The sequence below is a fragment of the Haemaphysalis longicornis genome, unplaced genomic scaffold, assembly GCF_048455015.1.
Source record: "Haemaphysalis longicornis isolate Haplotype H1 unplaced genomic scaffold, Haemaphysalis longicornis Haplotype H1 scaffold_12, whole genome shotgun sequence".
In the NCBI taxonomy this organism is placed as follows: Eukaryota; Metazoa; Arthropoda; class Arachnida; order Ixodida; family Ixodidae; genus Haemaphysalis; species Haemaphysalis longicornis.
This window is the reverse complement of record NW_027526225.1, coordinates 89,252,910-89,279,796: the sequence shown is the minus strand read 5'-3', so window position 1 is coordinate 89,279,796 and position 26,887 is coordinate 89,252,910. Positions and strand designations below refer to the sequence as shown.

The window sequence follows — 26,887 nt, the reverse complement described above, 5'->3', positions numbered from 1 at the left end:
TGAGTTCAGACGGCCACGAAGCGCGTTAATAAGTGCCCGCAACTCCCTTTTTTCCCGCAATATCGGTCTCCTGGCCATGTCCGCTGTCTTAACGAAAATCGAAGATGCACTGCAGTTACATCGTCAGAGCAGACATGACGAGCGAAAGTAAATAGCAGAAATCTTTCTTAGGGTTGCTCAAGAGATGAAAAGCAGCATATACAGTAAATTATGAAGAAGTGGCTTCATTCAAGTCACCCCTTCCAAGCGACCATTCCTATTCCAAGCGACCATCTCGCTTTCAACAAAGTATCTCTTACTACGCATCCGGTTTTTTTTCTTTTCCGAGTACTTCGCTCTAACGAGCTTACTGTAATAGCTCAATGGTGTCAGGATAACGCGCCTTGATGGTCCATTTGAATTCCCCTCCTTTCAAACAGAGCTGAGGTAGTAAGAGAGAGAGAGAGGGAGAGAGAGAGAGAGAGTAGCACTAGGGTTAGGAGGCCGGGGTGGCCGCAGGCTCCAGCCTGGCGGCGACTTGCATAGCCCTCTCCACGAGGGAGATTTGCGTCCCCAGGTCAGGGCTACCCAGCGCCCCTTTTGGAGGAAATTGGAGAAAAGGGGTTATTAGGGTAGCCCCACATTGAGTGGCGTACAGTGGAGCGCGTGCCACAATTCGGGGATGGGTTGAGTTGAGAATGGCCGGGGGATACTTGCGGCTGGTGAAGCGGTAATGATCGACAATGTCATGGTCTGTCCCTGCCGATCTGGCCCCATGGTAGGGAATGAGACTGGGGCCCGCTCGGATTGTAAGGCCTCGAGCGACGCCGTGGGCTGCCTCATTTCCCCCGAGGCCGGCATTAGCCGGGGTTCAGATTAGTCCTGCCGGGGAAACTAGGGAGTTTTGAGCCAGGATTTTGAGGGCGAGCGGCGAGATGAGGCCGCGAGCGAAATTTCGAACGGCTGTTTTAGAATCTGTTTGAAGCAACAAGGCTCGGGAGGCTCACTGAAATGATTTGATTGTAGGATTTAACGCGCCGACGCAACGCAGGCGATGAGGCGCGCCGTAGTGGAGGGCTCCGGATTAATTTGGACCACCTGGGGATCTTTATCGTGCGCTGAAATCTCGTACACACGGGCGTTTTTGCTTTTCGCCTCCATCAGAAAAGCGACCGCCGCGGCCGGGAATCGAACCCGCGACCTCGTGCTCAGCTCACTGAAATGAACTGCGGCAAGTCATACCTCCCGAAGTCATTGTTCGCGGCGCTGTTTACTCTCTCTCTCTCTCTCTCTCTCTCTCTCTCTCTCTCTCTCTCTCTCTCTCTCTCTCTCTCTCTCTCTCTCTCTCTCTCTCTCTCTCTCTCTCTCTCTCTCTCTCTCTCTCTCTCTCTCTCTCTCTCTCTCTCTCTCACGATACATCATGGCCGTGAACGCTTGAGAGAGAGAACAAACCTTTATTTATCGACTCAAGTCTGAGCCGCGGCGTTATTATCTGTCCTCGAAAGAAGGGCGTGCTCCGCAGTGCTCTGACAGTGGTGGTCTTGGCGGAGGTGCACAGTCACGCCTCACGAACTCATTGATTGTTCGCGGCATAGGCGTGACTGGCCGCAGCTTATTTCAGCGAGCCTCCCGAGCCTTGGTGGTGCTCTACATGAGCATACCGTGAGAATGTCGGTGCTCAATGAGAACGTCGTTTTCAAACCATGACTAAACCAAGTTTTGACTTACGTAGCTTCGCGATTTTCTGTACGCTCATGGAATATTTCCGGTGGCAAGCCAGTAGCCACATTAAAGCGACACGTACGACTTCGCACCATTCTTACGTCGGCGATGCGCCATTTTGGAGTAGACGGCTATTTGAAACTATACACCCACTGGCTCGTATATAGCGTAAGCGGCTTTCTACGCCTCGTTCTTATACGGCTGTCATTCAAGCTTTAAAAGTGGCGCCAACGGGCGGTCCACAGCGGTGTGTGGTGAGTGCGAGTGATTGCACCATGCGGAGGTCTGTTACCCGCCCCTATGCCTTGCGGATACAACGAATGCCCCATGGAGCGAGAAAGCCGTCGTCTGGCGGTCGTAGCCGAAAAACGGCCCCTAATCCTCCCGCTGGTGGCAACTTGTAGCACACACCGCAAAAGTGTATATTGTTTAACGGCTTCCAGAGTTTAGGCCTAATGTTACGCTTTGGGGCGTAACGAATGCAGACAAAATACAAGTTTGTCTTATTCGAAAGATTTCGTGTTTTATAGTGTCTCCTGAGCTTGCCCGGCAGCAAACGATGCCGTATTCACTAAGAAATTAATCAGTTTAGGTTACAATTTTGATTCTCGCGCCAAATCGTGTGTTTTCGGGACGTCTGCCCTGAAGTCACGAGGGCGGGTATTCAAACGAACTTCCAGTGCGTCATTAGGTTCTGCCATGGCCTCCGAGATCACCCCGCGCGCGTTTTGATCTCGGGGTGGTTTCTGGGTATGCTCTCGGAGGCCATGGCTCAGCAGCCTGGTTTACCATCTGTCCTCCCGTACTTAGCGGCGGACCGTTGTCCGCCGTTTTTGTTTTAGATGCGACTGCATCTCATTCACTCGCCTTGTCCCCCCATACGGCGTTGTCCGTCCACACCCCTCCCCCTACACTATATAAAAAATAATAATAGTTAGCGGCGCCCGGTTTCGATCCCACAAACCTGTGGGCGGAACGCGAGTTACATGGTGCTCTTCCCACTGCGCCACAAAACCGAGACAGAATCAAATGCTACGAACGCGCCTTATATCCTTGACTCATTCAAACTACGTCAAGATGCTACTGATACAACGCGTGATGGGGCAATGATTAACACTTGCAATAAAAGAAAAGAAGCTCCCACTTACAGCAACACTGATGGAGTAAAGGTCGTTGCGACAGCGAAGCCCCAAGCATACCACTTAGAGAGATTGACCTAGATTGGCCAATAAAACATAATAATAATCATAAAACATAATAATCATACGCGTTCCCGACACGTTTCACGCGATTTCAGAAACAATCCAACGGAAACACCAAGTGAACCCCACGATGCGTCGCATCTACACAGGGTTCCCCTCGCGAGGAGGTGGGCTCAATTTTTTGACCATATCTGCACCTGGTTGTTTTTGTTACGGAAGAAAGTAATCGGTTCGTGAAACATGTGGTATGCACGACAAGCAGGGTCACGTAAGACAGCGTCACTTACGCCAATAGGTCAGTGTCGTGTAAGACAGCTCCAAAGCAGCTGCTGACTGCTGTGCATCTAAAACAAGCATAGTGCGCCCAGTACCAACAGCAGTGCGTATCGGTAACTCTGTGTTCACGTATATTTTCATAATTTTCATTGTTTACCCCATCATGCTTACTGCTGCAAAATGAACATGCATTATAATCAAGCGCAAATAGCTCGTCGGGCAAGCTTATAAGCCCTGCTTAATTTGCGCTTGCTTTCGCCAGCCTTAGCCAATCGCACAGCTCGGCATAGGGCATTGTTGTGGGAAATGAGCTAGTGGGTCGCATGGCCGTTCCCCTTTTTCTAATTATGTAGCTTATTTGAGCGAAGTGTGCGTTAAAAGTGATGTCAGTATGATTCTAACAAGGCAGTCTTTCGAATAAACCAAACTTGTGTTTTGTCTGCATGGCCCCTTTAACGACGTTGAGGTGCCCGCTGCAGCTTGACGTACGACGAGTTTGACATCGTTGCTTTACACGTCGTTAGGCTCAATGTTAGGGCTACCTTAAGAAAAAAAAAACTATCACATGCCCGCAGAGGTTGCAATGTAGTGATGGCAGCGCCGATGGGCTTTCTCCCTCTCCTCGTGCGTGTTTTGTTCCGTGTTCCCTCTGTCGCCGGGAGCGAAGGGAACGAAGGGAACTGGCTCCACCGGTGCCAGTGTTTTGTTCCCTGAGCAAAGTCGGGGGAATATGTCATTCGTTCCTCCTAATCGTCAGACGGGGGTGCGCTGTGAGCCATGTCGCCCAAAGCATATTGCGCTACTTAGAGGGCTTGGCTGTAACTGCGGTTCAGGAGCCACCAGCACTGAGAATGCCCGTTCAGCGACGCAAGAGGGAAAGCGGCTCGCTTTACCGCAGCAGGATAGGCGCTACGTAGCGTTTTAGACGAGGGGTATTTTCCTTCATTTGCGAGCACTTCCGGGGTGCCTGCGCGCGCATGGCATTTCGAAAAGGGACCGACGTTGCTGACGCTGTACCCATCATGCGCGCGCGCGCTCGCAGCTCGCGGGTCTACATTCGGGCATGCGGGGTGACGATACGTTCGACGGCGACTTCGCGTCCGAGGTGCGGCGTCCACCGTTCAACCGGCGATCCAAGCGATCGCGCTATCGACGAGGCGGCGGTTCGGCGAGCCGCTTGCTGCCCCCGGCCGGTTTCGACGCCGACGACGAGTCCGAGCGGCACTCCGACGACCGCCGGCCGCGCCGCTCCAGCATGGACGACGACGAGGTCGACGAGCTGTACGACGGGGCCAAGCTGGTGTGCACGTGCGGGGCCGACGACCGCCGGCCGCGCCGCACCAGCATGGACGACGACGAGGTCGACGAGCTGTACGACGGGGCCAAGCTGGTGTGCACGTGCGGGGCCAGCAGCGGCGGCAGAGGGAGCGTGGGGAGACAGAGGCCCGGCGTCTTCGAGGACCTGTACGTGCTCAAGAAGACCGGCGAGCGCCGGAAGAGGAAGAAGAAGAAACCCCCCGCGCCGCCCCCGCCGCCGCCCGCGGGCTTCATGGGCATGGTCTGCAGCCTGTTCGGGTCGAAGCCTCCTCCCCCGCCGCCGCCGCCGGCTCAGTCCAGCTCCGAGTCCGAGTACGAGTCCGAGTACGAGCTCATGAAGCTGGACGGGCAACAGCTGGAGCAACTCTGCCGCCTGATCGACTTCAAGCAGTTCCTCGATGTGCCGAAGAAAGAGGAAAAGAAAGAGGAAGAGAAGAAGGAGGAAAAGAAGGAAGAAAAGGAGGAGGAACCTGCCAAGGTAGGGCAAGCAATGAGGTATATTATGGGGGAAGGAGTGATGTTATGAAGAACGTGAAGATAAGAGCGAAGCGAAAAGTGGCGCATCGGCCAGGCCACGCCATTCGGTTGAAACTTTTGCGATTTAGCATGCTCGAGCTGGGCTACAACACGAGCTGAGGGATTAACGTGCACCACTTAGCGCGCTTCGAAATCGAGGCCTCTACGAACTCGTCAACTACGAGCAACAGGCCAACGCCTTAGCCACTGATCCGCCGTAGCGGGTCACGCAGCTGTTGCAGCCCCTTCAAAACATTTCCGCCCCTTCTCCGTGTTCGACATGTGTGAGCGTGAGGAGCTACAAGGCAGCCGGCAAACCGACACGAACAGCGCGCTAGCGACGTAACCTTATCGCGCTGTGTCCTCTCGATTTGACAGACCTTTATATACTTCGTCGAAATATGCGCGCCACGGGAGTACGTTTTGAAACAGTAGAAGCCGCGGTTCCTGCAGTGTTGGGGCTGATTGAGGCACACGACGTTGTCTGCTTATCGTGACCCAAAAGGCACCAAACTTCCACTTAAAAGAGCAACGGGAATGCGCTTCGTTACTTACCGTAAATTACGCACCAAAACGGCAGCGCGAATGCATAAAATTTCAAACAACGCGCACCGCGCCTCAAACCCCCTGCCAAAGCATAGAAACCCGAAGCATTGGTTTAACGCTACTGGCGTCCAATAGTCAGCTCGCCTTAGGGTTGCCACCCGCCCGGTGTTGGACCGGCCCGACCGGTTTTTTAAACAGCGGGCCGGTTGCCGGTCCATATCTAAAACCGGCCGTCATTGGTCGGTTTTTTGGCCCTTGTGCCGTGATTATGTCTGTTTTGGCGTTTTATAAGCGTCAATTCAATTAAGACGATGAATATGTGTCGACATGCTGCGCAAAGACAGGCGAGCAGAGAAAATACGCGGGCGAGCGCCCTGCCTGAGATGGAGGGGGATCTATAAGGGAGCAACAAAACAAGGAAATGCTACCGCCGCGGTCAGCAATTGCGGTAACTTTTCAGTGAAATCACTTTTAGTACAAACGTTATAATGATTTCTCTCTACGAAAACACTACAATAAATGGCACTGCATGTCAAAAACATGGCGGCTTTTTTTTTCAACACAAATTAAACATTCTATATACCCCCCCCCCCTTCCCCCCCAAAGGGCCGGTTTTTTTTTTCGGGGAAAGGTGGCAACCCTAGCTCGCCTTAGCATTAGAGAGTTTTAGCATTGCGGCTAGCGGAGGCTCACGCTACGGCGGCGGGATAGCGGGACCCTACTGCGCATGCGCGCGCTGGGAGGTGAGGAGGTTGAGGAGGAATGCGCGGGCATGGCGAAGGCTGGCTCGCGGAACTAATCCCCCCTACCGGGATGAATTTGCGCCTGCCCAGTCGGGCCCCGCTACCCGCCGCCGTAGCGTAGCGTTAGCGGACGGGGCCCGCTATGCTAAAACTCTATTACTGGGGTATCCGCAGTTGCTATATGTGGCGGCGGTGCGTGCTTGTTTGACACGCCACATGTACTTGCGCTGTTAGGTATGCTGTAGCAAATGAAGGAGGAATGCGTCCCTATTCCCTTAGTTTGCTGCACGTAAGAAAGTGAGAATGCTAATAAAAAAAAATGCAGGATTTATTTAGAACACCCGGGAGAACCAAACGAACACGTTGCTAGGCAAGTTGATAGGGGGATAAACAAGGCATGCGTAATAGCTTGAAAGTTGGATTTTAACCTGGGAATATCTGACGAAGTTTTGTACACACACTGCGTTTGTATTTGTAGCATCTAGGAAAAAAACATTCGCCCGTGCCGGGTAGCGATTATACTACATCGGGCTCAGTAGCTGGTCACCCTCTGAGGTGCCACAACGGGCGCCTCAGACTGACGAGATTGTTAGGCACTGTGGCTTCTTTTCCTGGGCTTTGAGCCCCTTTGAGCCCCTGGGATTTAAGCCCCTGGGCAATCCGGGGCTCAAATAAAACAAATAAAAAATCTAGGGGACCCGGTGTGTAAATAGGACATACGTCAGTGGGCGTACCATAAAGAGGCATGTTCCTCGCTTCAATCGACCTTTCTTTTTTTCAGCCCCCACCGATCGAGCCTCTGGACGTCAAGGTTCCTGTCGTATTCGTCTTTGGTGAGAGCCTCGGCTTTTTATTTTAACACGAAAGTGTTGTATTTCCGGATACACCAAGAATTCGATGACGTCATATCTGTCACGGAAGTGACGCCAGCACAAGAACACAGGAGAAACGCCAGAAAAGTTTCATTGACGCGGATTGTGCTGCCGTCTAGGAGAGGTGAAGCGAAGTAGGGCATCATGATGCTAACAAGCGCCGACAGTTGGAATAAGTTGCGTCGTAGCGACGCCGACGGGCGAATGGCGCGAACGCCGACTGATTTCATGCGAAGAAAAACGCCAGCGGGTAAATGGACGCGTTCGCGCGTGCGCGGTTCAAGTTTCAAGTTCTACCTCTCGCGTCTCACAATCTGAACTCGTTGCAACGCAACCGTGTGCCGTATACGCCACGGAGCAGGACCGAAGTGGTCGCGCCTTTCCTGACGAGACCCGCTATCAGGACGTCGCTCGCCAAGCACACCGACAAGACAGCCGCCATCCCGCAAATTATGCTCCTTTCGCTGCAGATTTCACTGCACATTTCACTTTCGTGCTTTACCGATTCCTATGACAGAGGAATCAACCACAGTTTTATTTTGGTAGCTTCGGCGTGAGGGGGGGGGGGGGCGTTACAGAAAGGAGTGGTTTGTTGCCGTGGTTAAAAAATATATGTTCCACGTTGGGACAATGTTAATTATACAAAAATATTGCGTTGCAGGAATAAGATTGTTCCGAAGGTCTTTGTTATTGCGGTAGAAAAAAATAGACTACGTGGGGAGCGGTTACGGAAAACAAGACGAAGTTTTCTCAGTATGCAATACATGTCGGCACAAACCGACAAAAAGGAAGGAATACAAAGCAAATGTACCAACTATATCAAAATATTTTTATAGAAAAGGAATGTAAACACAGAAACAGAAAAAAAAATTCCCCCGCATTTCCCCGAGGGGGAGAATGTGAAAGTGCGAATGCACGGTTGTCGGCCCGCTTGCGGCGCTTGCGCGCGGCCCCCGCAGCCCACCGCCTCGCCGCCTTCTCTTCCATCTCTTCCATCGGGTTTGTAGTATCACGTGTACACCACGCAGTTATCAAGCCGCTATAACGCCGCTGAGTCGCCAACGCACGCCGCTGACGACGTAGTTTGAATGCGTTAAAGATATAAGGCGCGTCACTAACACTGATATCAGCGTCGCGTCCGTGGCTTGGTCGGTAGAGCGTCGCGCTGCGGCCGCAAAGTCCTCGGATCGAAACCTGGCGCCGGATGCTGTTTCTTTTTTAAATATAGAGGAGCACTGCGGACGCCGCCGCCGACGCCGCCGGCGGTGGATGGTTTGGGGTCGCTTATAAAGTGCATTCGCACTTAAAATCGGTGCCATTCCGCTCCGCGAAGGTGGGTGACCAGCGGATCGCGCCGTCGCTCTGGGGAAGCGTGGGATTGTAGCCACGCCGACGTCGAGTTTTCCTGCTCGCGGTATTCCGTGTCCCGACGGGCGTCGCGCTTACGCCTGGCGTTCGCGGCCCCATCGTCGTCCGTGGTCTCCGAGTTCCACCACGTTCGTGCCTGTTTCAGCTTTTAAGTGCGAATGCACTTTATAAGCGACCCCAAACCATCCACCGCCGGCGGCGTCGGCGGCGGCGTCCGCAGTGCTCCTCTATATTTAAAAAAGAAACAGCATCCGGCGCCAGGTTTCGATCCGAGGACTTTGCGGCCGCAGCGCGACGCTCTACCGACCAAGCCACGGACGCGACGCTGATATCAGTGTTAGTGACGCGCCTTATATCTTTAACGCATTCAAACTACGTCGTCAGCGGCGTGCGTTGGCGACTCAGCGGCGTTATAGCGGCTTGATAACTGCGTGGTGTACACGTGATACTACAAACCCGATGGAAGAGATGGAAGAGAAGGCGGCGAGGCGGTGGGCTGCGGGGGCCGAGCGCAAGCGCCGCAAGCGGGCCGACAACCGTGCATTCGCACTTTCACATTCTCCCCCTCGGGGAAATGCGGGGAAATTTTTTTTTTCTTGATGAGTAAACATCACTGGGCACAACGCAGTGTCGGAAAGCCAGCTTACCAAGACTAACCTCACACCAGAGTCCTTCAATGCTTTTCTGGTCACGAAACTCCGGCCGAAGTTTCATGCAGGGACAAAAGCTGCCGCTAGGATCGCCCCTGTCAGTGAGAAGGCCCTGTTAAGAGACAACGGAGAGGCGGTTGGAATGGTGGTGGAGGATAAGCAGGGAAGATTGATTGATTGATTGATTGATTGATTGATTGATTGATTGATTGATTGATTGATTGATTGATTGATTGATTGTAGGGATTAACGCGCCGACGCAACGCAGGCGATGAAGCGCGCCGTAGTGGAGGGTTCCGGATTAATTTTTACCACCTGGGGATCTTTAGCGTCTGCCGAAATCTCGTACACGCGGCCGTTTTTGCTTTTCGCCTCCAGCGGAAAAGCGGCCGCGCCGCGGCCGGGAATCGAACCCGTGTCCTCGTGCTCAGCAGCACAATGCCTTAGCCACTGAGCCACCAAGGCGGGTAAAAGTAGGGAAGATGTGGTAACGTAGGGGTAGTATCGCGAGCAAGACCACGAGCAAGATCGCGACCTAGCGCACTGCCAACGCGGCCGCAGCCGCCCAAGCCGTCCGATGATGACGACGACGACAACGACGATGATTATGATGATGGTGGGGATGACGGTGGTGGTGATGGTGGTTAGCGGCCTCCCCTTTGTAATGGGGTGGCATTGCACAGCGGCCTTAGTAGTAACGCCACCGTAAAATCACCTCGCCTTCACCGGACGCGCAGCGCCGCCGCGAGGGAGCTTTGGTCCACATATGAAGCTCTCCCATAGCTTTCCGCGGAACTCTGCTTTCACTGATATTCTTAACATTGACTTCATCCCTAAACACAAGTGCATTGCTTGGAAGGCTATCCTCCAGGGGCAACTTACGCCCCCTCGTACAACATTTTAAGCGCAGGAGGCGAGCAGATGGCCACAGGGAGAGGGTGCGCCGAAGTGAGTGCGAGGGTTGCGGCTTTTCTAGGTCTGTTTACGCCAAAAAAAGAAAGCGAGGGGGATTTGCTGATACTGGCTCTACTGTAAAAGCAAAAGCGGGTTATTACAGCCGCCGAACGAAATTCGCGTCCGTCTGTCATTGTAGTGTTTGATTGGGGTGTGGCTTCATGGGTTTAATGTTTTTGAATGAAAGTATACACGGTGATCAAAGTTAAGCCGGCAGGATTTTTTTTAATTAGGCGCTTAGTTTTACGTAAAGACCACCTCTACAGTGAGGTTATGCGCCGAGGGGGACACAGAATGAGGTAGAAATTATTTATGTCCGTTGCTTTATTAACTAAAATTAATTCTTTTTAGTGGCTGCATTAAGCAGGCATGTTTCTATTGAATAACGTTAGCCGCAATCGTGTTTCTACGTAGTTTACTTAGCAGGAACTTAGAGCGCGCGAATAACCGGGCGCTCCTGCCAGGCTTTCTTCTCTCGCTCCTCAATTTCCTTTCCCGCATTCCTCTTCACGCTCCCGCTGCAGCTTCTTCCGCCTTTTCTAGTCGCGCTCTGTTCTCTACCACCGCCATTCGTTCTCCGCTGTGTTCCTCGCATTCACTCGTTACGCCGACGGCGACGCGGCCGCCTCACCCAGGAATGGGCGACGCCAAAGAGTGTCTAAGCTGCGCTGAAATTTCGCGCTACAGAGAAACGTAATCGCCGAGCTTTTTTTTTTTCTTCTTCTTCTTCTTAAAATTCAAACATCCTCTCATTTCTTCGTAGCCCTTAGATGCGCTAGCAATAGCCACCTGCTGACGAATATTTTTCTTCCAGGCGGACCAGGTTCTGGCAAAGGCACGCAGTGCGAGAAGATAGTAAAGAAATACGACTTCACGCATATCTCGTCTGGTGACCTGCTTCGGGCCGAGGTTCAGTCCGGCAGCGAACGGGGCCGGGAAATGAACGAGATCATGAAGAAGGGAGAGCTCGTCCCACTGGTACGGTCGCCTCGCGCGAGCGATCCACGCGGCGCCGCGAAAAATGGGACACGGAATGACGCCTTGATGAGGACCCCAACATGACACCAGCGCTCATCTGAGGACCCCAACATGACTATCTTCTCATTCAGGTCAACCTGGCATACACAGAGGTTCTCCTGTGGAACTGGGGTGGCAATTGACGCAGTTGAGCTAGCTAGCTATAACTATTGCTATAGCTAGTTGGCAACATCACCCTCAAAATCCATTGAGTTCGCGGAATCAAGTCATATTGGGGTCCTCAGTCGTATATTGGTTCGTCCGTGATGGTTACTGGAATTACTACGGAGTTGAAAAACTCCTTGTAGGCTCTACGTATAAGAAAGCAGTCCCTAGTTTGCCCCCTTACCAGGGGGAAAAGAGGAGAGACTGGATTAGTCCTCCGTTTGTGAACAGAAAGTTAATTCATAGTAATCAGCTGCTTGCGGCTGCTTCCGCAAACCATGGAGGCAATGCCGGGGAGACATTAGGGAAGAGTTCTTGATTCAGCGGTACCGCATTTAGAAAGGAAGCATCAGGCTGTGTTGATAAAAGCAAATGTTCAGTGAAGTATGCCTGAAACACTTTACCCTATGGCGTGGGCCTGTCCACTCAACACAGCAATTGACACTATCTCCAAGGTCGGGTACGAGCAGAGGGAGAGAGCTGGCCAGTTGTCGCCTCGAACTCCAGCGTTGGATGGTACAGATCGGGTGACGACTGCAGCAAGATCAACCGGGGCCCTGGACTCCGCCCAGCGCGCAGTGTTGATAATACAAAAGCACATCCCCCCCCCCCCTCCTCCTCCCTTCATTTACCCTCGAGGACACGAAGCTCATCTTGCACGGGTAGTGCGAAACTCTATTGAGCCAAGAAGTAGGAGTGGTTCCCCAGTCCGGTAATCAAAGTGATGACCGGGTGACCGATGTCTTGACAACTTGCTGGACGTCTGGGTGGTCGCTGGTAATCAGGTTCTCCCAAGCTCAGGAAGAGGGAGGGGGAAGGAAAGGGTGGGATGGTCGGGGTTATGCACACGCTCTAATAAAAAGTGGGCTAGTGTGCTAGGCTTAGAGCAGAAAGTGCACTGGGCGGAAAATTGATTGCGAAACATGTGGTGTAAGCGAATTAGGTGGACGAAGGAATTCGTTTGGATGCGGCGGAGAGTCGTTTCCCAGCTAGCGGATCTGTAACAGCAGCCACTTCGCCGTGTGGCCTCTGAACTATGACCTTGAAGAAGCCCAACAGACCTTCCGGCCTCACTAAGTTTTATTGGAGCAAAGGGAAAGCATCCGAACGTTCGTTGCCCCGTCACCACATGCACCTACAAACCAGACCATCGTCATTCGGGGCTTATAGGCAACTTCAGCTGTCACAAACACCGCGAAAGTACTAATTAGCAAACAATAATTTCCAAAACCGTTGTTAACCTGGGCCAGTGCACGCGCTGCACCTTCACGAGACAGTACAGTCTCACAGGAATACTGACCAAACTCCATGGCGGCCTCGCCGTAAGTGACAAGAGACATTACATGTAGGGAGTCGGAACATTATATATAGGGAGTCAAAATTAATCCGGAGCCCTCCACTACGGCACGCTTCATAACCCAGGTGTTGCTTGGGCGTGTTAAACCCCGTAATCTGATTAGGTAGGGCGAAATATGAGCACCATGATGCCCCACTAAATGGTGAACGCAGCGAGGCGCCCCCGCAGCGTTCCTTGATCTGTTAGTCCAGAGACAGCAAGCATCGTGCAAGCCTTCTGCTTTGTTTCCCCTGTCTAGAAGCGCGAAGGAACTGACAAGATTTCTTCTTTTTTTTCAGGACATCGTGTTGCAGCTGCTGAAAGAGGCAATCAAGAAATCAATGGACAAGTCAAAAGGATTCCTCATCGACGGCTATCCCAGGAACACCGAACAGGGAGACCGATTCGAGGCTGAGGTGAGAACGACGCAGAAACTGTTCCAACTTCACAATTAAATCGACAGGTCTGCATACAGCATCTCTGTGAAGCCTTTTGCGACGATGAGTGGCTCGTCACAGCGGCCTGGTTCTGGGGGTGACGACAGCTCTTCCAAGAGGAAACAGCTCTCTTCAATCGGCGCTGCCTTTTCTCTGGCACGCATTGCGAAATGATCTTTTTTGGTGGGTGGCGGGTAACGGGGTGGGGGAGGGGGGGGGGCTAAGCTTACAGGTGATAGGTTAATATTCAAAGAAACCTCCCCCCACTACTACAATGCTTCATTGCTTTGCCAGCATTCCATGCGTCTCGCCATATCCTGTTTCTCGCTGTGTACTCTGTCATGCTGTAAGAGGGCGTCGGAACAGCGTCGGCTACTTTCGGCGATTCCCAACAATCGCCGGGCGATAAGGGCGGTGCAGCCCACTATGGTGCGGTGTCCTAAGTTTCCCAAATGTCGGGCACGTCTGCCACGCGTGTCTTCCATAGCTGGAGTGCTACAACGTGTAGACGAACTTCGTTCCGCGAATTTACGTTCATATTTTTAATCATCCGCACGGCGAATCACGTAAGGCTGATCACGGTACAGAGTCAATATTAAGCTGAAAGTTGGGAACACAGATATGGCTTGAGTGCCAGCTGTGTCTCAGCTCCGCATGGTCTGGGTGCCGTAATTTCCCGTTACGCAACGGAGCCGCCAGTTTCGCCACAACGCAGGACGGACTGCTCTACCGCTTTGCATGGTCTGGTAGTAGAAGGATGTACTCAAAACCTTTATGCTGAAGCGGGCGACCGCGCAGTGAACGGACGCACCCGCCGAAGCTATCCCACCAGCACGTGGCATGGCCACGTTATGATGATGATGATGTGGCTATCCCTTTGTATCGGGTGGGAACAACTTTGGCGCCCTAGCCTATGTTGGCGAATGCAGGGCCCTCTATACTCCGACGTCATAACCGCCGGTGCGTTCGGCGGAGCTCGGCGCACATCGGCGGCACGGGCGCTGAGATAGAACATGTCTATGCCGCGCCCAGCGAGCCGAACACGTCGGCCTCGTATCCCAGAATGCAGCTCACCAGCCCGCCCGGAACGGTAGCGTGCGCGTCTCCTCGCTCGCCCATGGCAGGGTTATAGAGCGGAGGCTCGACAGTCGACGCAGTACTAGTCGCAAAACCTTCTGCTCATGCGCCAGCCGGAGGGCGCGCTGGCTACCAACTGGCTACGCGCAGCTGGAATCAGTATATTATCTATATGCGCAGCTATGCTGCGCCGGCCGAGCGTGAGCGAACAGGGGTAGAACCAGTAGAACCACCTGTTCTGTGGTAGAACTTATCGCAGGCGCTGTTTAGCCGACGTAAGCCCCGCGATAGGCATTCGCTGCACCAAATGTAGCGTGGGCACGCTACCAGGCGCTCATCAGGTATCGCTATCATCTCCGTCATCGTTGCAGCTGCGAAGCTTCGTAGTCCGTGTGACCTCGTCGCTCGCCCGCCGCAGTGAGTGCTTCGCCTCCTGAATATATGCTTGCTCCGCGCCCACCTGTAAGGACGTCGTCAGGCGTGACGTCTTCGCTAAGCTTTCGGAAGAACAGCTCTCAGGCAGTTACCGTCGTGCAGCTACGCCATCCGTATACCGCTTGTGTTTCTGTCGAAGGGACGAAGGGCAATTGGGACAAGCAAGACGCCTTTAATACCGCACAAGCACATACACAACTGCAGCGACGTAGTTTCAGCTCCGATTCGCGATTGTGACTGCGAGAAACGTTGCCTAGAAGTTATCACAACAAAGTATCAGGATGTGGTTGCCTTTTGGAGCCGCGCGTATGCATGCGCTGCCCTCATTACCAAGAAGCCCCCAGCATGAGTCGTCGTCTCTCAGCTGTCCTCACGCGGGAGGTGATAGCAAAGCGACCTATGCTTCACGCCTCAGGATACGGGGCGCTTCGCGCGGCGTGATCCCCACGTTTGAATTTAACAGTTGCAGCTTAGTAAAACTGCGTTGTGAGCTGCGTTCCCCGCACTGCACGAGGTGTAGGCGCGGTACGAATGGTGACTTTTTCTTGTGACCGTAGTGTGTACGGGGCTGCACGCTTTACAGGGAAGGGAAAATGGTCGGGGGAAGGGGGGGGGGGGGGGGGGGGGATTGTCATTTGGGGTAATACCTGCGCTACACGGTCGCTTCAAATGCCTTCCGAAGGCCTTCTAACCAATTGTCTATCAGTGCCCCCATTGTAAATATATAGGGCGCACTTGTAAGTGAGCGTTCAACTGCCAAGTGAAAGTTGTCGTGTAGCACAGGCATAACACACGTGCGCGAATGATTTTAAGATTTTCGTCTCTATGGGATGATTTAAACAAAAAAGTGACTCTATTTGCTGTTCCGCGCAAGTAGATGTCCAGTTGCGGGAAATTTGAACGTTGTTTCTGTATTTCTTGCGCTTTATCTGTTGGAAAAACGTCTTCCGTGGCTGGTATCAAGCTGAAGAAGTTACCGAAGACTAGTTCTTTCAAAGTGAGCACGGTTACGGTTGCATATTTTATCCCTGGCCCAACTAAAAGCCATAGTCTCGCTCTGGTCTACGTCAGCGCAAAAATTCTGGCACGTCGTCTGTTCGTCGGCCGAATAAAGAAGATAAGTGCAGCATCCAAAAGCGACATTGCAGCTGTAAGTGGTGGGAATCAAACCGACGTCTGATAAGTTTAACGGCGAATTCCATTGGGCGAACAGGAGCAAGTGGAGCGAGCAGCCAGAGCAGCACACGGGAGTAACGGGGACGTGTGCTTTCGTTTCGCGAATGAAACATTCGCGCTGCTCCGGGAGCAGTGAAAAGAGGGGGAGGGCGAGATGTCAAGAGTCATGTGACCAAACGTTTCCCGCGCTCGCTTCCCGCAGCATTTCGCGCGCTCGTGATGTCCGCAGGCAGTTATTCCTCGCCAGTTTTGCCAGATACGTGCCGGTGGTTTTGTGTCTGCCTTCCGCATGGCGACGAATGAAGAAGCCGAGCGGATGTTCATGTTCATGATAAAGGGGTCACCATCGTGTCTCGAAAAATTAGCTGCGAACGATAACAGCGTCCACCGTCTTTTCCAGATACGACTCTACCTTCGATCGCTGCTCCGGCGGGGTGAACAGGTGGTCGAACATAAACTCATGCAATGTCAAATCGTCGTCGTCGTCGCTGCTGCTGCTGTCCGATGAGCTTGCGCTTGAATCTGTGGAGCTTTCATTATCTAAAAGTAGCAGCAATTCCTTGTCCAGACGGCCGCGCTTAGCTGCTGCCGTACGCACTGAGCGACTACCGCGGCTGCTCGATTCCGCCATTTTTCCTCCGCCACCCGGGGATAAAACCATAGAGAAAGAAATGCTATGATAAAACCAGAAGTGACGCAAAAAAGGTCATGTGACTTCCTCGGCGTTCCCTGTTACTCCGCCGCTGGCGACGGAGCACCGAGAACTGCTCTCGGCTGCTCTCGGCGCCAAAAAAGTGCTCCTCATCGACCAATGAAACACAACGCCCCTGCTCCTGCCCGACCACTGGAAGACGCCAGAGCTCGAGAGAGCACTTTGGGTGCAGTTAGAAGTGCTCCTGTTCGCCCAGTGGAAAGCGCTATAAAACGGGAGCACTGCCGACTCAGCCATGGCCGCAAGGTGTGCGGAGGAACGACAGGTGTCTGCAGGGCCGGAGCTGAAGCCGAAACCTGAAACGCTCGGGGATTTTGGCTGACTCGACGTTGTGAGAACACACTGCCTACACTCATTGATACCGCAAAGTAGTTCCAACCACGATACGTATATTACTTGCACGTATTTTATTTTAAAATGCCCACAGACATTGTGGACAGACGGTGATAAATAGACCCATGATCATTACCAAGGTAACAAAGTATAAATACCAAGTATGTAGTTACTCCAGAATCGGCTCTGATTTTCGTTCGTTGTGATTTCCTTTGGTTCCGGGCACATTTGAAGCCTTTATCATCGTAATACCGTCGCAAAAAAATATCAACAGCTGGGGTAAAATTAGTCGTTACAGAGAAGCGTAATCGTCGGCCAGTTTTTCTTGGGTCGCGTGGGCCACGTCAGCAGCGCAGCAGCACCGCTCCTGACTACGGCGTGCACATGCGACAGCCCTCTTTTAATGCTGAAGCATCAAGTGGTCCATGTAAAGGAAAAGCCGACGTCAGCGTTGTTAGTAGCAGCGAGATGGCACTTAAACTCTCTTTGGTTGCGACACGTCGTATGGCACCATGGCAGATGCCTTAGAAATAATCGTAAAAGGACACGTTAAACCGGATTGGATTGGATTGGAAAAACATTTATTGTGCCTGCGGTTGAAGTCCAAGTTAGGACTTCAGACTTGGCCAGTGTCGTCCTCGCTGTCGCCACCAGGGTTAGAGGCCCCCCGCCCGTTACCGGGCTGTGAAGTCTCCTGCCTGGCCAACGCCACGATGACCCGCTGGACGGCCTCGAGTTGGAGGTCTTGGTTGCCAGATCGCTTAGCCTCTTCAAAGGCGGGTGGAAGCCTTCCTCATGTAGAATCTTCTGGGAAGTTCAGACAGTCCCAGACGATGTGCTCAAGAGTCGCGGGGGCGTTGCGACACACCCTGCACGTACCGTCGGGGTGTGCCTCCGGGAAAATCTTGTGCATGAAAGCCGGGCTCATGACCGTTCGTGTTTGAAGCTGCCTATATATGACTGCCTGCTCCCTGCTCAGCCCTTTACAGGGCGGCGGGAGCGTGCGTCTGGCGAGCCGATAGGCCTTGGTTATTTCGTTGAAGCTGGTCATTCGGTCTCTTGTACTGAACCACAAGTGATCACCACTTGACCCGGCGCGGTCTGTTAGTTCGCGCGCGCGGGCGTGTGCGGTTTCGTTATGGTTGGCGTTGGTGTGCGACACTTCCCCTGCGTGTGCCGGAAACCACTTTATTCTTGCCCTTTCCCGGTGTCTCGGTATCTCATTTAAAATTTTCGTCGCAGCAGCAGAGACCCTGCCTCGGGCGAAGTTCCTGATTGCCTGCCGCGAATCGCTGAGGACAGTGCGGCAGCCCGGGTCTTTGATGGCCAGTGCGATGGCCACCTCTTCAGCCTCTTCGGATGTACCGCTCGCTGTGCTGGCCGCCGCTCTGATGCTGCCCCCAGCATCGACGACAACCACGGCGAATCCTCTTCTGCTCGCATATTCGGCAGCATCCACGTAACGGGCGCTTGTGTCGCCGGCGTGCAGGTCCGCCAGTGCCTTGGCCCTCGCCTTGCGTCTGCCTTCATTGTATTCGGGGTGCACGTTGCGCGGGATAGTGTCCACGCGAATTTTGCTCCTGATCTCGTCCGGGACGGGCATCTTGGCTCCTTGTTGTTCGTGATATCGTATTCCAAGCTTCTCCAGGATTCTCCTACCAGGCTTGGTCATGGAAAGCCTCTCCAGCTGGGCAATCCTCTGAGCCTCGGCAATTTCGTCGAGGGTGTTGTGGATGCCCAGAGTGTACAACCTCTCCGTGCTGGTCCATTCGGGAACTCCGATGGCCGTCTTGTATGCCCTTCGGATGACTACGTTGAGCTTGTTCGTTTCGTCCCTCTTCCATTTGTGGAAGGCGGCCACGTATGTGATGTGGCTGAGGACGAAAGAGTGCACGAGCCTCGTGAGGTTCTCCTCGCGAAGTCCCCTCCGTCTGTTCGACACTCTTCTCATTAGTCTGATGGCGTTGGCCGCCTTGCCGACGACCCGTGTCACTGTTTTCCCGTTGCCTCCGTGCTCGTTAATAAGCATTCCCAGAATACGGATATCTGTGACTCTGGGTATGACGGTACCGTCTTTGGTGTAGACGGAGATTTCCTCGCGGTCGCTTCTCTTTTCAGTGCGGGGACCTTCCCTGGGCCTGTATAGCAGCACCTCGGACTTACTCGGTGAGCATCTGAGGCCGGTGCCCTCGAGGCTTTCCTCGACCGTCCGTACCGCCCGCTGAAGCGCCTCTTCTACTCGAGCGTCGCTGCCGCCTTCGACCCACAGCGTGATGTCGTCGGCATATATGGTGTGCCCGACGTGCTCCACCTCTGCGAGTCTACTGGCGACCTCGATCATGACTAGGTTGAATAGGAGCGGCGAGATCACCGACCCTTGAGGGGTGCCTCGGCTGCCGTTCTCTTTGGCGTCCGTTGCGAGATCCCCCGCAACGATTTCTGCCGTTCGGCCCGTGAGAAAGCTACCTATGTACTCGTGGGTCCGCTGGCCCATGTTCAACTTAGAGACTTGGCTCAGGATCGCCGAGTGGTTGACATTGTCGAAGGCCCCCTGTAGATCCAGGCCCATGACGGCCCTTGAGTCTCGGGTGTCCCTGTCGACAATGAGGTGCTTCAGTTGTATCATGGCGTCCTGCGTGCACAAGTGCTGCCGGAATCCGATCATACTGTCGGGGTAAAGGTCGTTGTTTTCGAGATATTCTTGCCAGCGCGCTAGTAGGACGCGCTCCAGTACCTTGCCCACGCATGATGTGAGCGATATTGGACGGAGGTTGTCCGTGCTCGGCGGCTTTCCAGGCTTGGGTATCAGGATCATCTTAGAATGTTTCCACTCCTTCGGTACGACTCCCGACCTCCAGCACTCGTTGAAGTATTTCGTGAGGGCTACAATCGAGCGGTCATCGAGGTTCTTGAGTGCTCCGTTCGGCACGTGGTCGGGACCCGGAGCCGATCTGCTGTTAAGCTCTTGCAGAGCCGTCCGCACTTCCTCGACGTCGATGTCTCTGTCCAACCTGTCGTTTGGGCTTCCAAAGTAATCTCTGTGGGTGACTTTCGGCGTGGATGGAATGTATTTCTCCAGAAGTTTCTTCTTCGCCGCATCCTCGCCTCTTTCCTTGATTTCCGCGTGTAGGATCTTTGCAAGCCTATCCCTCTGATAAGACTTGGTCTTCGTCTTATCCAGTAGGTGCCGGAACAGGTTCCAGGTTCTGCCGTTGTGGAGTTGGCCATCAGCAGCGTTGCAGAGTTCGTTCCATTTCTGGTTGTTGAGCGCGTGGCAGTGCTCCTCAATCTTGCGATTCAGACCGGCGATCTTCTTTCGCAGCCCTCTGTTGAGCCTTTGCTTCTTCCATCGCTCTTGTAGAGATCGCTTCGCCTGGATTAGATGGACTAGCCTGCTGTCCATGCTGTCGACTTGAACATCCGTCTCGATTTCTCTCGTGGCCAACTCCACGTCCCTGGTAACGTTTTTCATCCAGGCGGCGATGTCTTGGATGTGGTGGCGGCAGCTCTCGCTTCCCTAGATGACACCTCTGGACAAACCGGTTTCATTTCAGCACACAGGCCGCCTCGCGCATGCTTCGCTGCGCAGCCGTTTCTCCCTCTGTCTGAGCGGCGCAACAGTCTCCAGTGAGCCACACCAATGTCTCTTTGTTTAAAGGAGCCATGAAGAGAAAACACAACTTCGTTTAATTTGAAAGAACTAGGATTCAGTATCTCACTCAGCTCCATTACAGCCACAAAATGTTTTTTTTAACGAAAAATAAAGCAAGAAGTATTTAAAAACTTTCAAATTTTGCGCCACAGTGGCGTGTTATGAGCAAGAATGACTTCATACGGGCCTACAATAAAACATAATTTTCAGTGCGTTAACTGCACGTTAGCATTCAAGTAATGCGGTCAAATGGAACTAGAGGCCCCATTACAGACATCCGGTCATGTGTCGTCGCGACAGGTCAGTTAGGCGGGCGCCAATCGCACAAACAAGGTTCTGTGACGTCATAGAAGAGTTGCGGGAAATTTGCCAGGGGGTCGCGACTGCTTCACGCGTTTTCTTTAATACCTCCGTTATTTGTTCGAAGATTGCGATGACATTGGTATCATTGTTATCGGGACTAAGCAGTCTTTCTAAAAAAAAACCCAAGTTGTATTTTGTCTTCATGGCTCCTTTAATTAAAGGAACTTGTGCGCGTATGTTTTGACTAAAATGTGCTGAAGGTTCATTTGCGCTAGATAAGATTGACATTGGAAATCACTGGCAACGTTTACATGTTTGCGCTGGTGATGTTGACCGTACCAGTGCTAGTCGTTCGTATTTCCCAATATACATACTTAAGCGTTGACAGGAACGCTGAAGAGACCACAATGTTGAAGGCTGTTTGAGGGTTTGGTCATTGAGCGCAACAAATTGCAGGTGACGTGACGTCACTTGAGGTCTCCTTTTCAGTTCAGTCCTTCCTTTTTTCAGTTGTTCCTCCTTTTTCAGCTACACAGGCGGTTGCGTAGGGTGAACGAGGGAAGCCACCACTGAGTGAGTGAGTGAGTGAGTGAGTGAGTGAGTGAGTGAGTGAGTGAGTGAGTGAGTGAGTGAGTGAGTGAGTGAGTGAGTGAGTGAGTGAGTGAGTGAGTGAGTGAGTGAGTGAGTGAGTGAGTGAGTGAGTGAGTGAGTGAAGCCACCACTAAATTAATGCTTGATTACTAGCCTAAGAATGTTTCACAATAAAGGGGCCATTGAATTTCGGCGGCGGAACAACAATGTGACGTCATAGAGACCTCGGGAAGTCACCACTGGTTCATGTTTTCTTTAATATCTCCATCATTTGTTTTAAGTTTGCGACAAAATTCGTATCCTTGTTATCGGGACGAAGCAGTTCCCTTGTTCGCGTATATACGTATTTCCGTTGTACCGATCGCGACAAAGCGCTTCCCGATCCTTAGAGACGATCTGAAACGCAGGTATGCAAGTGCACACACCTGCTCTACTTCGAGGTCGCAGACGAGACGATGAAGTCCCGGCTGCTGCAGCGTGGCGAGACAAGCGGTCGCGTGGACGACAACGAGGCGACCATCATCAAGCGCATCAAGACCTTCCACGAGGAGTCAGAGCCTGTCCTCGAGAAGTACAAGAGTATGGTCAAGAAGGTATGCGCTTGCCGCAAGCATATTCAGGGATGACCTCCCCACTCATTCAGGATACCCCGCCCCCCCCCCCCCCCCCCCCCCCCCCTGTCCGAAATATCTCACATCCCTACACTTTTTCACGGCGGAAGTGTTACTGCGGTGTACCAAAAACTGCTTTCGAGGGCGTCTTGGCATCTTGGTCCCCGTTTCGCTCCTCTCGTTACTTGAGTGGGAATCAAAGCATTTCTGAAGCTTACCAAAGGAACCATCCTTTCCTCACCGACCGCTCGTGTGATGCTTGCGACAATGCGCAGTCATGAAGCTCATGGATCGAAAGGCCCGCACTTTTTGTTAGTGTCCCTCGTTACCTACAGACAACCACTGCGTGACGAGGCCCCACTATTGCAAAGATATACGTACGCGCACCTGTGAACTGAAACAATGAAAGGTGGCCAAGAGGCTTACGATGTCCAAAGGCCATGTGTTGGCACGCAGCTCAAGCCCAGCTGCGCTTCACGGCAGTCCTCCTCATCCGCTAGCCTGAATCCCAACCGTGACTCTCTCTCTCTCTCTCTCTCTCTCTCTCTCTCTCTCTCTCTCTCTCTCTCTCTCTCTCTCTCTCTCTCTCTCTCTCTCTCTCTCTCTTGAAGCACAGCATCACGTCACGGTTCCCTTGCTGAAGCGGCGCGAAATAGTGCTAACCAGTGGCAGCTAAATTATCGAACGGCAGCGAGATGCAGTGAGGTTCGGCGAAAACTGCGAGGACAATTTTCGCCTTCTGGCCAATTATGCGCGTGCTCGGCTGCTTGCGCAGTGTGGCTCTCATTCCTGCCGATTTATTGGTCGACTGAAAACGTCTAAATTGCGCAGTGAAAAGGAAGAGTCATCTGCACGGAACATTCAGCCTCCATGAAAGGAAGGGCCAGGACACGGAGCAAGAATATATGGGAGGCGAAACGGCCCATTGTGGCAAGCGCGGGCGAGCAACCAGATAATGTTACAATGAAAACCAAGGCGCACTGCCAAGCTTCGCAGCTGCTAGGGCGAACGAGAGGGTAGCGGCACCTGATGGACGAACTGATAGCCGCCGCAATTCATTCCGTGGCTGCGCAGTGTAATGTCGATCGCGGTGGCCGCGCAGTTTCTCCACCCGCGGCAGATGCCGCTAGCTTAACGTCTGACGCGCACTTGCGACATTATCTGGCCGTGCTGGGAATCTTCGTTTCTCCGTGGCTGGGGTTTGCGTGCGTCCTTCGTACACCGAGGGGTTTGTCCGGCGGGGATCCTGGATCCGCAATATACAGTGCTAGGGGCGAGGATTCTGATGGATATCAGGGTTGGCGGGTCCATTCCAAGTTGGACCTTGGGCAGGCCTCTTCCAGAATTACTACGTCAAGCCTTCATCACGTCATTGTCGGGCTGAGAGACATACAGAAGCCAAGCCACTGAACTTGATTTCCGCATGTCAGCGATATATCTGTGGCCCGTCCAAAGTGAGGTCGTCCAGTCCGTGTTGCTAAGGAGGCGGGCGGTCTGTAGCATTCTTCAAAGATAGTGGCGGGGTCCACAGCCGCTGCTCGCGCAGGCAATGGGTCCTTCCTTCCACTCTTTACGATATTTCAGTGAACCATGCTATGTGAATTGTTTTCTTTGTTTCGTTGAAAGAGCCTTGCCCTGCATGGTTGTTTTATCCCGTGTTGAAAGCGGGACGTCAGTGTGTTCCTTGAAGCGTTAGGCTGCGTCAGGCTATCCTGTTTAATGAGAGAATATTAACGCATTCGTGTCGTCCCTTTTCTAGACTGTTCTTGTTTAATGGACAATGTTCTCGGTCTGAGTGAATGTAGGACTGCACCCCAAGATAAAAGCACGCAAACGAAACGCCGCGGCATTCAATTCGCCGACTCTCGACTGTGCGTCATCTCGTTTACCTGTTTTTTGTCGTTTTTATTTCTTGTTGTTAAACGCGGTGCACGAATTCGCTTATGGCGGACGCAGACTTGATAGCGAAATATTTTGTTCTTTCTCTTGCAAGAGTACAAAAGGTGAATTTAATCACTTTTCAGGATCAACCTAGTGCACTGTTTTGCGGAGCATTGCGAGTTCGTGCAAGTCTCAGTGGCCGTTTTGTGTTGTTGTTCAACGTGTGGGGCACGGCTGGTGTTGTGGCCTCCAGCTCTACCTGTCGCGTCACTGTGGTTCCTTGGGGAATATTAAACCCAATGTTGGCCTTCCGATTTTCATCGATGTATTTTTGTTTGTTTGTTTCTTCTGTGTTGGTTTGGTACGTTTTACACGAAAGTCAGCCGATTTCCGAACCGCATCTGCTTGTCTGCCTTTTCCGGACATCATCGCGATCTAAAATTACCTCACTGTGGTTCCTTGAGGAATATTAAACCCAATGTTGGCCTTCCAATTTTCATCGATGTATTTTTGTTTGTTTGTTTCTTCTGTGTTGATTTGGTACGTTTTACGCGAAAGTCAGCCGATTTCCGAACCGCATCTGCTTGTCCGCCTTTTCCGGACATCATCGCGATCTAAAATTACCTTACTTTCTTGAACGTACCATTCTACTCTCATGTACCTGTGTAGTGTTTCTTTGCTCTCCGGATGAACCCGTACGGGCCCAAATCATGACATCACCGGTATATATATGTTAAGCTCAGTAGCCTAGCGAGTCGATATGGAACTGGCTGTTCGCATGTTAAAAAGGGTTGGTGACGAGTCTGACCCTTGGGGTACGCCCACGGTGTTTGGGGCACCTGGTCTGAACTTATTTTCCACGCTTACCTGGCCTACTCGGTTTCGCATTAAGTAATGTTCATTGCTACCTTTCCTATCTGGAGTTCTACTGCACTATGTATAAAATGCCATCGCGTGGCACTGTGTCGAAGAGCTTCCTTATGTTTGATCCCTGCTACAAAAACGGGCTGGGCTGAGTGCGGGTGGTTAACGATTTCCTTGGTCGGCAGGTGGTGTCGTAATTTGATTTGGGAGTATAGTGCAGGCTGTAGGAGTGTTCCAAATACCACTGTAATTTAAGTTGCAGCGTCCGTTTCACCATATAGCAGAGTAGATATCAGCAATATCGGGCGCAAGTTGCTCGGGTCTGTGAAGGGTTCGGGAGCGGGAATGATGATGACCTCTACCGTTCCTTGGGCAGGATTCACTCTCCAGTATTTCATTGATGCGTCCTCGAAGGACGACTTTCGTCCCGTGTGGAAAATACATTTCAGTATCGGACAGATGGCCCGGACCGGCGTGCTTTTCCTGTAGCAAAGATCCAACTTCCGTCTCAGCTCTGTGCGAGTGAATGGAACATGTATTTGTATGCGTCCAATGTCCCTCCGTGGGAGGTAAGCAGGTTGCATGGTTTTGGAATATGCGCCCACGAGTTAGTCCTTTCATTATGGCTACAATATTTTTAAAGCGATAACTTAAGGCAATGGAACTATATATGGCACGCAGTAACAGGCTTACCGAAATCCACAGGGCATTTGCGCTTCCCTGACAGCACAAGTATGCTTATTTATTTATTTTTCACCTAATAAAGTTTGAGAATTAAGGGCTTGTTAAATGAACAAGACAAACTCAACGGCCAAAAACTGCAATTAAAACCAGGGGGTGGCGGTCTGTTAGTTTTTGTCATTGGGATGGGATAAATATTTAACTGCTATACAAGGCCGCATAACAAGGAAAAATATGCTGCAGGGTATAATCCCAACCAAAAACAATCGGAGAAAGATACAGATGCCCTGTAAACGCGTAGTTTATTTGGCGAGAGGCGAATGTCACTGTTCCTTTACTAGATTGTACTAAAGGATACTAGAGCCCAGAAGCGGGAGTAAGGAAGCGAGCAGGGAAACTTGCACGAAATCCCTAAAACCTGCGTGAAACTTGGCCGCCATTGTTTGTGCTTTATTTACGCGCAGTGAAATAACCAATGTCACCGACACCGTGATTGTTTTTTCAGGTGACGGCCGAAGACGACCCGGATAAAGTCTTCGAAGCGGTCGTTCCTGTCATGGACGAAATTATAAAGTCAAAATAGTGGCGCTGATTACAGTAAAGCCCAGTCATGAATGAAGTTTACCGTCCAAAGTTATTTCTTTCTCCTAATACTTAATGTATGAGCATTCCTCTCGCGCATGCATTTTTTTCCAAGGTTCGAGGCATGCCCTATTTTATCATTTATTTATTTGAAATACTGCCAGTCTCGTTTTGAGACCAAAGCAGGTGGGCATGCATGAATACACAGGTACAATAGCAGTGAGAATAATTCGGTGGATAACATGACAGTGGTGATTAAACATTATTAAGCTGATGAAAAAGAAACATGCAGGTTTTGTTTACACAGTGTTCAATGCCGAAAAGAAAATAAAGTGCGCGACTCGCCCTTCAACAAAATTGTGGCGTAACCGTTAACCCTGGTGATGGCGTTCTATAGCGAATCAGAAATGGGAAATGAGGGGCTTGGTTAATTGAGACAGAATAAGGGTTGGCAGTCCAGAAAACCTCGGAAAGCAAAGGGGGGAATGCGGTAGGTCATAAAAACAGATGAATTTTTTGAGTCAGAAAGTGCAGGAAACAAAAAATACCTTAATTATAAATACCCAAGAAAGTGGTGGAGAAACAGCTCCGCCGGTAGCGTAGTGGTCATCGCACCAGACCGGTATTCTGGAGGTCGTGGGTTCGGATCCCACCCGGCGGGCATTTTTTCACCACTTTCTTTCTGACTCAAAAAATTACACAATCGTCCCGTGGGGAATCCTGATGAGGATGCGAAGCATCATGGGGGTTCCGTGTGGTTCCATTGCGTTGCCGTTATGTTGAGTGATCTGGTGTTTAGTAACGCCAGAGGGAATTCCGCGTCCGGGTCCACACCGGTGGCAAAGGCACGCAAGTACTGTTGCGTTACGGTGAGTAGGCGGTGGTTCTC

At 52.1% G+C, this 26,887-nt stretch overlaps 1 protein-coding gene and 1 non-coding gene across 2 annotated transcripts in view; both read left to right on the top strand.

Moving 5' to 3' along the window:
• LOC144162967 (uncharacterized) overlaps nt 1-26,355 on the top strand; it is a 29,687-nt gene extending 3,332 nt beyond the window's left edge. Inside the window, exons 3-8 of the mRNA XM_077693711.1 lie at nt 4,222-4,974; nt 7,083-7,134; nt 10,960-11,123; nt 12,963-13,079; nt 21,787-21,972; nt 25,922-26,355. Of these exons, the coding sequence (XP_077549837.1) occupies nt 4,222-4,974; nt 7,083-7,134; nt 10,960-11,123; nt 12,963-13,079; nt 21,787-21,972; nt 25,922-25,999 (1,350 nt within the window). The 3' untranslated portion in view covers nt 26,000-26,355. The remainder of the gene's footprint in view (nt 1-4,221; nt 4,975-7,082; nt 7,135-10,959; nt 11,124-12,962; nt 13,080-21,786; nt 21,973-25,921) is intronic.
• A 231-nt stretch (nt 26,356-26,586) lies between these two features.
• Trnat-ggu (transfer RNA threonine (anticodon GGU)) lies at nt 26,587-26,659 on the top strand. The gene has a single exon. It is a non-coding gene; the product is annotated as a tRNA-Thr (tRNA).
• Nucleotides 26,660-26,887: the final 228 nt, after the last annotated feature.